This window comes from Ochotona curzoniae, unplaced genomic scaffold (assembly GCF_017591425.1).
Source record: "Ochotona curzoniae isolate NIBS_2020 unplaced genomic scaffold, NIBS_Ocur_1.0 scaffold_4683, whole genome shotgun sequence".
Lineage (NCBI taxonomy): Eukaryota > Metazoa > Chordata > Mammalia > Lagomorpha > Ochotonidae > Ochotona > Ochotona curzoniae.
In genome coordinates, this window is record NW_024467121.1 from 31,026,872 (window position 1) to 31,040,095 (window position 13,224).

Below are 13,224 nucleotides of genomic sequence, written 5' to 3' on the forward strand. Positions count from 1 at the left end.
CAGGAGCACGGGATGTTATTCCATCTTTTGAGGTTTTGTTCAATTTCCTTTTTAAATAGTTTGTAGTTTTCTTCGAATAGGTCTCCTACGCTTTTGGTTAAATTTAGTCCCAAATACTTCATACTTCTCTCTGCTATTTTGAATGGTATCCTGTTGGTTAGATCTTCTTCCATCTTGGTGTTATTTGCGTACACTATGGCTGTTGATTTTCGTTCGTTAATTTTGTACCCAGCCACTCTGCCAAACTCTCGTATAAGTTCTAGCAGTTTCTGTATTGAGTCTCCTGGTTTTTCTATGTATAGGATTATGTCATCTGCATATAGTGAAAGCTTGACTTCTTCGTTTCCTATACGTATGCCTTTGATTTCTTTTTCTTGTCTTATGGCCTCTGCAAGTACCTCTAGGACTATGTTGAATAGCAGTGGTGATAGCGGGCACCCTTGTCTTGTTCCAGATCGCAGTGGGAAGGGTTCTAGCTTTTCTCCATTCAGTATGATACTGGCATTGGGTTTTTCATAAATTGCTTTGATTATGTTGTGGATTTTCCCATCTATGCCTACTTTGGCTAGAGTTTTTAGCATGAAGAGGTGTTGGATTTTGTCGAAAGCTTTTTCTGCATCTATTGAAACTATTATGTGGTTCTTGTTTTGCAGTTTTTGGATGTGGTTTATAACATTTATGGATTTCCGAATGTTGAACCATCCCTGCATTCCAGGGATGAATCCTACTTGATCCGGATGAATGATCTGTCTGATGATTTTTTGAATTCTATTGGCTAGGATTTTGTTGAGAATTTTAGCATCAATGTTCATCAGAGAAATAGGTCTGTAGTTTTCCTTCTCTGATGGTTCTCTGTCCGGTTTTGGGATTAAGGTGATGTTAGCTTCATAGAATGAGTTTGGGAGGGTTGCTTCCTCCTCTATTGTTTTGAAGAGCTTGTAGAGGATTGGGGTTAGTTCTGTTCGGAATGTTTTGTAGAATTCTGTAGTGAAGCCGTCTGGGCCTGGGCTTTTTTTCGTTGGGAGATCTTTGATGACTGTTTCTATCTCTACCTCGGTTATGGGTTTATTTAATTCTGCAGTTGCCTCCGGACTGAGTTTTGGTAAGTGGTGGGAGTCCAAGAACTTTTCTATTTCTTGGTGGTCCTCAAATTTGTGGGAGTACAGTTCTTTGTAGTAATTTCTAATTATTTTCTTAATGATTGCAGTGTCTGTTGTTATGTTGCCTTTTTCATCTTTAATGCTATTGATTCTCACTTTCTCTTGTTTTTTTTTTGGTCAATCGGGCCAGTGGAGTGTCTATTTTGTTTATTTTCTCAAAAAACCAACTTTTTGATTTGTTGATTTTATGTATAGTTTTTTTGATTTCTATTTGGTTTATCTCCTCCCTTGTTTTGATGATTTCTTGTTTCCTATTGTGCGTGGGACTCTTCTGCTGCTGTTTTTCCAGATCCTGGAGGTGTGAGGTTAGTTCCTGTATTTGGCGTCTTTCTTGGGCCTTGACATGGGCTCCGATTGCGATGAATCTACCTCGTAGCACTGCTTTGGCGGTGTCCCACAAGTTTTGGAATGTTGTATCAGAGTTTTCATTGGTTTCCATAAATTTTTTGATCTCATCTTTAATTTCTTCTCTGACCCATTGTTCGTTTAATAGCATATTGTTCAATTTCCAAGAGTGCCTATACTTCCTGGGGAGTTTTGAGCTGTTGATTTCCAGTTTCATCCCATGGTGGTCTGAGAGGGTACATGGTATGATACTAATGTTTTGGAAGTTGTTTAGATTCGCTTTATGTCCTATCATGTGGTCGATTCTGGAGAAGGTGCCATGCACCGCTGAGAAGAATGTATAGTCTGTGGCCTTAGGATAAAAAGTTCTATATATGTCTACTAAGTCCAGTTGTTCTATTGTTTGTGTGAGCTCTGTTGTTTCTTTGTTGAGTTTTTGTTTCGTAGACCGGTCCATTGTTGTTAGAGGTGTGTTGAGATCGCCTACAAGAATTGTGCGGGTGTCTATGTCTTCCCTTAAGTCTGTAAGTAATTGCTTTACGTAAGTAGGTGCATTAAGATTCGGTGCATAAACATTAATGATGGTGATTGCTTCTTGATGGATCATTCCTTTCACCAGTATAAAATGGCCTTCCCTGTCTCTTTTGATGTTAGTTAGAATGAAATCTATCTCGTCTGAAATTAGGATAGCTACCCCAGCTTTTTTTTCTCGTCTATTGGCGTGAAATATCTTTTTCCATCCCTTCACTTTCAGTTTCTTTGCATCCTTTCTGGTTAGATGCGTTTCTTGTAGGCAACAGATGGTTGGGTCTTGTTTGATGATCCATTCTATTAATCTCTGTCGTTTGATTGGTGAATTTAGACCATTTGTGTTGAGAGTTAAAATTGAGAGGTTGCAATTTTGCCCTGCCATGTGATTGTGTTGTGTGTGTGTTGTTGCCTATGTAATTGTCTTGTTTGTGCGGCCTTTAGTTTGGAGACCTTCTTATTTGCCAACTTTGTTTGTGATTTGCCTCCTTTTTGTCCGGGACTAGCGCATTTCTAAGGAGACTTTGCAGAGCTGGTTTTGTGTAGACATATTCTTCTAGTTTTTCTTTGCTATTGAAGTATCTGATTTCGTTCTCATATACAAATGAGATCTTTGCTGGGTAGATTATTTTTGGTTGACAGTTGTTTTGTTTCAGGACTTGGAAGATCTTTGTCCATTCTCTCCTTGCTTGTAGGGTCTCTTCGGAGAAGTCAGCAGTGATTCTGATGGGTTTTCCCCTGTATGTGATCTTTTCTCTACTTCGTACTTGTCTCAGGATTCCTTCTTTGTCTTCATTGGAGTAGAACTTGAGCACCGTGTGTCTGGGTGAAGATCTCTTTGGATCATGTCTGTTGGGAGTTCTCTGTCCATCCTGTATGCGGGGTGGATTCGTGTTCCAAGTGTTTTGGAAGTTTTCCTGTATAATTTCATCGAGCACTGCTTGCATCCCAGATTCTCTTTCTACTCCCTCGGGGAGGCCGATGATCCGAATATTCAATTTTCTAAGGTAATCCTTCATCTCTTGCATCATTTTATTAGTTTTGCTGAGGTTTGTCTCCAGCTGTTTAATTCGCTGGGCACCTTCATTTTGTGTGTCTTCTGTTTCAGAGATCCTTTCCTCTGCCGCATTTATTCTGTTGATGAGGCTTTCAATCTTATTATCTTGGGCGTCCAGTTTGGTTTTGATTTGTTGTATTTCGGTGATTATGCGGTTCTGGAGGTCTTCCAGCCTTGTGTCCACGTCTCTGAGAAATTTTAGCATTATTTTCATCAATTCCTTTGCTGGTAACACTTCCATGTCTTCATCTCGTATCGTCGATATTGATAATGGCTTTTGGCCCTTGTTTGGTGGGGTGCTGGCTCTTTCATCTGGAGCACAACTCTTTCTGGTGGTTTTTCCCATTGCGTTGGTGTATTCTGGTGAGGCAAATGGACCCGTGTGTTGAGGGGCTGTCAGGTGCTTTCCTGTAGAGATTGGAGCCTGCAGGCGTGGTGTTGCCGGGCGTGGTAATTTTCAAGGCACCGTTGGTGCGTTCTCAGGGCCCGGGGCTGTAGAGCACCACCTTGGGGGCCCAGTGGATTCCAGGCACACTCTGGGCACCTCTTCTACAGGTGTGACACCCCAGGGCGTGGAGGGATGGAGGCGCTCTCTGGGTGTGCCCCCTTCACGGGAATCCGCAGGGCGTAGAAGGTTTTATGTGCTTTCTCCCTGCGTTCTCCGTGTCAGGGACTGCAGGGTTTTTCAGAGCCCACCTGGTGCGTCTCCCACACACGGGACTGTGGGTGAGGCACTTTCCAGGCGTGGCTCTTGTGCAGTGAATCCACCACTCGTGGTGTGTGGGTGTTCAGAGCCCCTGCTCCCGTGTGGCTCCCCCACACAGGCCCTTAGCGGAGGAGTGGCCCAGGCGCCCTGTTATAATGACTTCACGGCAGGTTCGCACCGTGTCAGTTTGGTGCAGGAGTTTTCAGGGCTCTCCTGGTGGGTCGCCCACGCTCAGAACTGCAGGGTGGGAGGCGAGAAGTGAGCAGTTCACTCTATGGGAGTGGTACCTGCGTGTCAGGGACACACAGCGCTACACTTCCCAAATCTCAGAGTTCTCCTGACACCTGACACCTGCGCTGCGGAGGTGCTGCTGCTGCAGGCGGGGCGCCCAGCCCGCTCGGTGCGGCGTGCACTCACCAGTGTGCTCGGTGGTTTCGCGCACTCACCAGGCAGGATGTGGGGGACTCCAGACCCTCGCCAGCTGCCTCTGCGCACCGAGCCGCACTGGTCCCCTCAGCGAAGGAACATCCGAGGCGCCTTCCCGCGGGCCCCCTCAGCCACCAACACAACACCACTGTGCGTAGTTCCACACAGACCCAACGCCTGCTCCGCATTCTCAGAGGCTGGAACCTCAGCAGGGGGCGAGAAATGCGGAGGCTGCCACGTCAACCCCCAGCTCACCAAACGTCCGGCCGCTGCAGTCTGCCTCCACCGCTGCCGAAGGCCTCCCGCCGGCGACGATCCCCCTGATCTCCCCGCCTCCGAGCTGGCCGCGTCTCCCGTCAGGCCGTTTTCAAAAGTGACTCAGCAGGTCTGGAGTGGGATGTCGGTTTCTCTGCCTTTGCCCTGCTCCGTTCTTGTTGTTCTTCCGAGTTGTGTGGATCTTTTTGGCTCCACACTGTCCCAGGGAGCTTCACGGACCTCTCCCTGCGGTTCCCTGCTGTTCCTCTTTGCTGCTTCTGTAGCGTTCTATCCCTCTCTCACTAGACGCTCCCTCACAGCCTTCCTCCTACGTCGGCCATCTTCACTCCCTGAGACTTCTTTTCTAGCTACCATTCTAGCCAGACCCAGCCACCAAGGGTCTATGTCAAATGTACTAAAAGGAGTGCTCCTTGCTCTGTCTCTCTTTTTCCCTCCGTCTCCTTCTCCCATTCCCTCCTTCTCGAATAAAAGATAAATAAATGGAGACAGTATCCTCCTATCTGAAGTCAGTCTGCCTTCTCATAGTTCAGATTTCTTGAAAGTTGCCTTGCCTGTGAATAAAAATCTAGCCTAGTATTAACTCCATTTCAAGTTTGCCACGTAAACAGACACCCACCAGACTTCTCCAGCCAGCAATGTTTCTCCATCACAAAGTAGAAGTTCTATTGCAAAAAGAAAAACAAAAGAAAAATTCCTGTTACTACCCAAAGGAAAATTGAAACAGTATTATTACAGAAAATTTCTGTAAAACTATCTAAATTGGTCATGTGAAATCATCTGAAATGGAAAGTGCTTAAGATAAGAAGACAGATTGAGACAGGAGGGTCAAGTTTGAAGAGAGGAAGTTAACTCTGCCATCTGTTTTCATACCAACTTAAAGGAAGCTTGCTTTGCAGTCAGTCACCCTCTCTGCAGAGGTTGATTCTGACTTTTGGCCTGTGGCCCCTAGGGCAGTGTCACTCAGGATGCGCTGTGGTAAGAGGAGCACCAATGCAGACGCAGACTCTGCATTCCTGCCTTACTAGATCTCACTGAGGCTGGGGAGTGAGCCATAAACCTGCTTTGTCTTTGAGCCACAGAACTGATGCTCATGCAAAAAAGACAGTTAAGGCAGAAATCCAATTACTGAGCTAATTAGCACCTCTGAGTGGTAAGCACCAAGTTTACAGGAGGAAAGCACTGGAGAAAAGCTCAGATTACCCAGGATGGCTGATAGTTCACTTTCTTGGAGAATTAGTGGAGAGCCAGAAGCCCCAGGGTACCCAGGGTGGCTCAACTTAGTTATTCTCATCAGAAGTTAACACTGTGCTTTCAGATAAAGGCTATAACCTTTTGAAAAGACAGCTTTCCATTGAACATAGTTTTAGAAGGTGTTTTAGTTCCCTAAGGAGTTTGGCAAATTATTTTCTTTTGGCTCAATCCCACTTTGAAAATTGTTTATTCTGCTGTGGAAAATTCCATTTGTCCTAGGTCTTAAGGTGAAATTAAAATTCCACTTAGGGACTTACTAGGCAGACATGGGAATTTCAGCATTCATCAAAAAGAATTTTGCTTGTTTTATTTCCTGCAATACTGGACTGCTATTTTCAACCTGCTATGAGAACATTTGGAAGGCAGGCTGAAACAGTAATATGAGAAGTCTAGTTCATGACACATCATACTACATAAAAAGGTATCATGGATTTAAAATTTTTGTACTGAAATCTATTTTTAACTTCCTGTGCTTAATAAATTACCAATTAATTAAAAGTAAATTATATTTAATATATAAATAAACATGGGCAATATGGACATAAAACTTATATACTTAATATAAATTAAATAGTTCAATTAAAAATTATCTTTTAATTCCTATGTTAATTACATTCTGTTAATTTTTCATGAACCTTTGAAACTACACTTGTACAATTCAATGCTGCTGTTCATACCCATTTAGAGTTGATAGTATTTTCCTTCTTGCCAATCCATTTGTAAAGTCACTGTTCAGATTTAAACAAAACAGAATATGCAACATCAGGTGTTAGTTTACTCTCAGCAGATATTATGAGAGCGAAAACTTCAGAAGCGGCCTCATGTTTCTTCATTCAGTTGTTGAGTGACCACTGCATGCCACCTGAGCAAAAACCTTACTCTCATCATTCTTAGGACCTGAAGTAGGAGGCAGCTATAATTAGGTCGTCACATAAAGGAGTATGGATAGGGCTAATCTACTTGGTTTCCAGGCCTGATTCTACCACCCGGTCTGTGATGCTGGAGCTTATAATCTCTCTATGCATCAGCGACGTTGTCTGTGACAGTGTGGATCCAAACAGAATCTACACCAGAGGGAATTTGTGAGGATGTCACTAGTTAAAACATGGGAAGTACTCAGAACAGATTCTTGCATTGAGTGAGATCTCTACCAATGTGAGTTACCATCATGGCTGTCAGTGACCATGTTAGGTGCTCCAGAGGACAGGTGTACTATGTTAAAGAACAGGACCCATGGCCCATTGATCTCACCATGGTCACAAGTCAGGGGCACTTTCCTGAGAAGCTGGCCCTGTAGCTGAGCCCTGGATGAGAGGAGTCACAAGGAAACAAACATGGGAATGGAAGGCAGATACACCAAGTGGGGCAACAACAGTTGCAGTGGATGCCAAGGAGGGAAGGGGTGACAGAGCTAGGAAGCTCAGCCATACTGAAGATATGGAAAATTATGAGAGCACTTGAGAAAGTTAGTGCAAAGATGGAAATAAAGGATTGGTTTAGACATTTAGTAGTTAGAATGTCAGTTGAAACACTCCCTTTATCAGTGTACCTGTATTCTTTTTCTACCGCTGCCTCCTGGTTCAAGCTTCGTGCTGATGCCAACCGTGAGAGGCAGTAGGGGTGTAACTGAGTGCCCACATGGGAGGACAGAGAACCCGTATGGGAGGTTTGCATTGGTTCCTGGCATCAGCTGGGTCCAGTCCCACCTGTTGTGGGCATCTGGGGACTGATTGAGTAGATGGGATTTCTCTCTTTTTCTCTCTCTCTATATATGTATATGTGTGTGTATAACTATATTTGTTTCTATATCACTGTCCCTCTGCCTCTCAAATAAATGTTTTTTAAAAATTAAAGATGTTTGTTTTTGATGGTAAGCATGTTGAAATCCATATGTGTCTTTCCCCCTAATATACATTTTGATGAACTTCTCAATGGCTCCCTGTGTGCGTGGACTTCAAACGTTTTTGTAACAGTAGAAAGCCATTTTTAAATTTTATTTTCCATGAACTTTTTGAAATACCCTCTAAAAGTCAGTATGGTTAGAGCATAGAAAACAAACAACAGGGTACTAGGTAAAGTAGAAGACAGGCATGTGGCAGAACAATTTTCTCACAAATGTTAGAAGACCCACATTATATTTAAATCTGCATAACAGGGCCCAGCATAATGGCTCAGTGGCTTGCTTTGCACGTGCCAGGATCCTATATGGATGCTGGTTTGTGTCCCGGTTGCTCCACTTTCCATGCAACTCCCTGCTTGTGGCCTGGGAAAGCAGCATAGGGTGATCCAAAGCATTGGGACCCTGCACACATGTGGGAAATCCAGAGGAAGCTCCTGGCTCCTGGATCCTGGCTTCAGATTAGCTTAGCTTTGCCCATGGTGGCCACTTGGGGAGTGAACCAACATGGAAGATCTTTGTCCGCTTTATAAGTCTGATTTTCCAGTAAAAATAAAATAAATATTTTTTTTAAAAAATCTGCACAAAAACCCTATGTTTGGGGCCCAACGCAATAGCCTAGTAATCAAAAGTCCTCACTTTGAATGCCCCAGAATCCCATATGGACACTGGTTCTAATCTTGCTGACCCCACTTCCCATCTAGCTCTTTGCTTGTGGCCTGGGTAAGCAGTTGAGGATAGCCCAAGGTCTTGGGACCTTGTACCTGCATGGAGACCTGGATATATATATATATCCGCAAGTGTTTGAATTCTTCAAGTTAGTGGCATTCCAGTGGGAGTTCATATCTTTGTTTATGGATCTGGTGATCAAAATTGGCGAAGACCTTGAGGCTATTCTCCCCAGATCAAGAAATTACTCATCTGTTCCTTCTTTGTGCTTCCTGCTGCTCTTACCTCTCCCTTTGCTGTCACGAGATGTCTCTTCCTGCAGTCCTGGCCCCTGGGGCCATCACCTGAAATGTGTGCACTTCAACACCTCTGTATTTCCCACTCACACAGTTGGTTCTATAAGCCGGCCTCCTCCCATGAGGGATCTAATCCTGACCTTTTACCATTTTGTGGCCTGTTCTAGCACAAGACGCATGGATAATTCCAACACAAGATTGGCGGTTCAGATTGAAAGGGATCCAGGTAAGATCTCTTTTTTCCTTCTGTTTAAACTATTTATTTTGTCATGTTGATAGATGCCATAAAGGGGGAATTTACTACTCCTTAATCATTGTAGAGACAGTACACATTGTGGTAAATATTGTAGAATGAAACTGTAAGGAGACTGATAAAGCATCGTGATTAGGTTTGGAAATGCATTCCTCCATTATTTAGCATTGATTAGGTTCTTGTTCAGTATTGAACTCTGTGAATCAAGACATTTTTGCTTGTGTGGTAAATACCAAACACGAACTGTAAATGTTGGCATTCGTCTTTTAGAAAAAAAAAGTCAGCATTGTGATGTCCTTCAAGGAAAGCTAGTACAGCATCCCAAGGCCTTTAGAGACTTCAGCCAACATTAAGTTGCAAGGATTTACCTGCTAGCAGATTATTTTACTTTTTCCTGACCTATTTCATTTATGGTCATTTAATCTCTTCCTTCCTCATTCAGTATGCAAATTTTTACTGCTTTTGTTCTTGCCAATCTCACTCTCTCCTTAGTGCCAGAAGTTTTGTCTAGGAAGAGTTGTACTGTGCTTATTTTCTGTATTTGAATTGCATATAAATGAATCATTTAAAATCAGACTTTGAAATGTGAAAATACCTAGAGAGGCAGGTTTATTCTTTACTGAACTCTGTTGGTACAACAGGGAGAAGGATTGGGGCAGGCACCTCTGACATGTGGGCTTTGTGGCCTGGGACAACCATTACTGCCAGGCACAAACACATGGCCCTTCTCAGTGGTTATCATGGTTTTCTCATCTTAATTCATCAAATGTGTGGCCCACATGCTCTTGGAAGATGCCCTGAGTTGAATCTATACATTTAGTGATTTAAATTTTTTTGTTTTATCTAAAAATTGAACAGTTAAGCTAAGGCAGATTCTCTCATTCAGGGCTTTCCTATAATAGTGCTGGAGACTGAAAATAAGCTTTCATTAGTGTCTCCGGATGTATGCTGCTTCATCACAGAATAGAAATATAATGGCAGTCAAGCAGGCTTTGTATTCATAGAAGATTAAGCATACTGACACTTTATTAGACTTCTGGTTTTCACCCATTAGTCATAAATAGCTATGAATACACTAATTTCATCTTAGTTTTAAACTATTATAAGTGCCCTGCTAAGATATTAATAATCTAACTGTGTTTCTCCAGGATGAATAGGTACGCTGCCTCATGCATGTGCAATTGGGTATCTTTGTCTATCTGTATTCCCCCATTGTGTCCTGATTCATGTGTGCAAAGAACAGACATTTTTCAGTCAGATCTCTACTAATTCTCCCACACAACAATCAGACAACATAGAAGGGAACATTTATTTTAATTTGGGTTTTTCCTGGCAACTCTATGCCTCTCTGGTTTTCCAGAGCAAGAATTTTCTCCACTGAGAAAATTTTTTTTCACTAACAAAGCTTCCCTAAAGGTAAAAATTTTCTCATAGTCCAATGTTTCCTCTACCCACAAGGCCACAGACCAAATGCACCCCATCATCTCTCAATAAAACTTCTGTCCTTCATCTTGAGAAATCCTAAAGAAAGAGGGAACAAAGCCCTGGCCTATCTAGGTCACAGGAAATGCACCATGCAACTCCAATTCTACTCCCTGCTCACATGCACCTCTGGTCTTCCTCTGTGCAGCTAGATCATTCCTCATTCCATCTTCTGTACTACATCCTTCCTTCAGCCTGTCATCATCCACCCAGTTATAACGGGTGAAATTAAACCAACAAACAACAGCTAACATCACTAAGTCGTGGCAGGATGCAAAAATAGAACTTCAAGTCACTGAGAGGAGGATGAAAAAATGGTACAACGATTTGAAAAATGGCAGGGCCACTGCTAAGAATGTACCCAAGAACATTGGAAAGTCATATGCACACCAGTCCATGTCTGATGTAGTTTTATTCATAAAAATCAAACCTGAAAACAAGTCAAATGTGCTTCAGCTTTTGAAACTGCAGTGCATGAATCCTGCTCAGTGTTGAAACTGAAGAAATTCTTGTTATATATAACATAGGTGAATGCATGATTCTGAGCAGTGGTTACCAAGATATATACATTAAGGATTTATTTATTTTTATTGGAAAAACAGATTTACAGAGATAAGGAGGGACAGAAAATTTTTCCATTCACTGGTTCACTCCTCAGGTGGCCACAATAGCCAGAGCTGAGCTGATCTGAAGCCAGGAGACAGGAACCTCTTCTGGGTCTTTCACATGTATGCAAGGTCCCAAAGCTTTGGGCCGTCCTTGACTGCTTACCCAGGGCAAGAAGCTGAAAGGGAAGTGGAGCAGCCAGGGTATGGGAACTGGCACCTGTATGGGATCCTGGTACATGCAAGATGGGGACTTTAGCCAGCAGGCTACCGTGCTGGGCCCAAGATACATGTTTCAAGAATGGAAAAGTAGCCCTAGCGAAAGAGATCAGGATGACTAAGGCTACGGAGGGGCGGGGGGAAGGGCATTGAGTTGCTCAACTGAAAGAAGTTTTGTGTGGCTCAGCATAAAAACCTAGAAGGGAGTTAAGAGATGAGGGTGAAGACAGAACCAAGAAGCAAATCACACCATGCCTTTTGTGTGCTCATGTGAGCTATATTTGTTAAGGACAGCCCTAGCATACTCTAGAACTGAAAAGTTTTATGGCTTCTCTATTATGGATCATTTAAGAAGTCATGTTTATGTCTTAAGAAGTCACTGATGGTTTTAATCAAGGGTGTTAGGTAATACGTTTAGCTTTACAAAGGGAAGAACTCATTCTGACTGTAGTGTAGAGAGTGAAAAGTATGTCCTAGTGAATAAACATAAGTTAGGTGTAAGGCTAACCTATGGGTTCATCCAAGGGAGAAATATCAGTAGCTTGGAATAGGGTTGGGGTAATACCTATAAAGAAAGGCAGAACAATGCAAAAAATAAAATTGAAGAAGGCAAAGGGAATGGAAAAGAAGGGTCATATTATTGCCCTCTGGCTGGTTATACTGGGAACAGGGGAGGAGTTCCACAACTTGGCCATTTGCAGTTGAACATTTGGGACATACAAAAAGAAGACATTCAGTAGAAAATCATGTATACAGGTGTAGAACTCAGACAAGAGATCTCAGTTGGATATGTGAATTTCTGTGTCAACTACATCTAGATACCAAACAAATCTATCTGCATAGATGAAATTATCAAAGAATAGAGAATAAAAAATAAAATGAAGATGGAAGAGTCTTAGATAACCCGCTAAACATGTGAGGAACAGCTCTTACTCTTTGCATATGCAGCAAGTCTGATTTTATCCTTAGCATAGTAACAGCTTCGCCTTTCCTAGGACTTGAATACACAGAGTAAGTGTTCACTGATTGTCTGTTTCTCATCCACCTTTAGGGAACGATGACAACAATCTCAATTCCATCTTTTATGAGCACTTGACAAGGACACTCCAGGAGTCCCTTTGTGGAGACTTAGTTCTTGGTCGCTGGGGTAACTACAGCTCTGGCGATTGCTTTATTTTGGCTTCAGATGACCTCAATGCCTTTGTTCACCTGATTGAAATTGGCAACGGTCTTGTCACCTTTCAACTTCGAGGACTGGAATTCCGAGGTATGAAAGTTTTCATTCTGGGATTCACTGGGAGTCAGTCACTTGAGTTAATGGCCACGTGACTCTTTAATAAGAGGTCACTATGAAAGAGGAAGGACTTAATGCCTGTCCTATTGAGTGAGAGCTACAAACTTGCTAGAACTACCTTCAGTGACATATTAACATAAAAATTATGGAGGACTAATAATGCCATGAAACATATAATACCATGTAAATTTTTGGCTTAGCAAAGCAGGACATTGGTTGTAAATCTTACAGGAAGAATCCAGAGCAACAAAGGTCCCCTGTGGAATAAGGCAAACATAAAGTAGAACCTACTGCTGCCAGTCACAAGTGCTGGGGTCTATACTGTATAAATCATTTCATGTCTTTTGAGCTTTTTTTTTTGTTTGCAAAATCATACTAATAAGAATGGTTACCTTATAAGGTTGTTTTGTGATTTATGAGATCATGTAAATGAGTGCACCACAGGAATGCTCATTGCTTTTTGGTGACGGAGTCTGCCTGGCTCTTGAAAGTGAGACCCTAGTGTTTCTCTGAACTGGAGCTGTAATAACATAATGGATGCATCAGTTTCCTTTTTGTGCCACTTTTCATTTATTCCTTCATTCATTGCCTGTTTTCTGAGGAATGGTCATGTTCTAAAGTCAGGGATGCAATGGGCATATGTTATGAAATTCTGATGTAATTCACTTTCAGTAAGAGTATACAGAAAATCAGCAAGTAAACAAATGAGCAAACTAATCAGGCTTGGGGCAAGTGCTGTGACAGATGCTAACTAGAGTTC

At 42.5% G+C, this 13,224-nt stretch overlaps 1 protein-coding gene across 1 annotated transcript in view; it reads left to right on the plus strand.

The window, feature by feature from the left end:
- PCNX2 (pecanex 2) overlaps positions 1–13,224 on the plus strand; it is a 259,238-nt gene that overhangs the window by 197,003 nt on the left and 49,011 nt on the right. The window contains exons 24-25 of the mRNA XM_040968059.1: positions 8,779–8,837; positions 12,222–12,437. Of these exons, the coding sequence (XP_040823993.1) occupies positions 8,779–8,837; positions 12,222–12,437 (275 nt within the window). The remainder of the gene's footprint in view (positions 1–8,778; positions 8,838–12,221; positions 12,438–13,224) is intronic.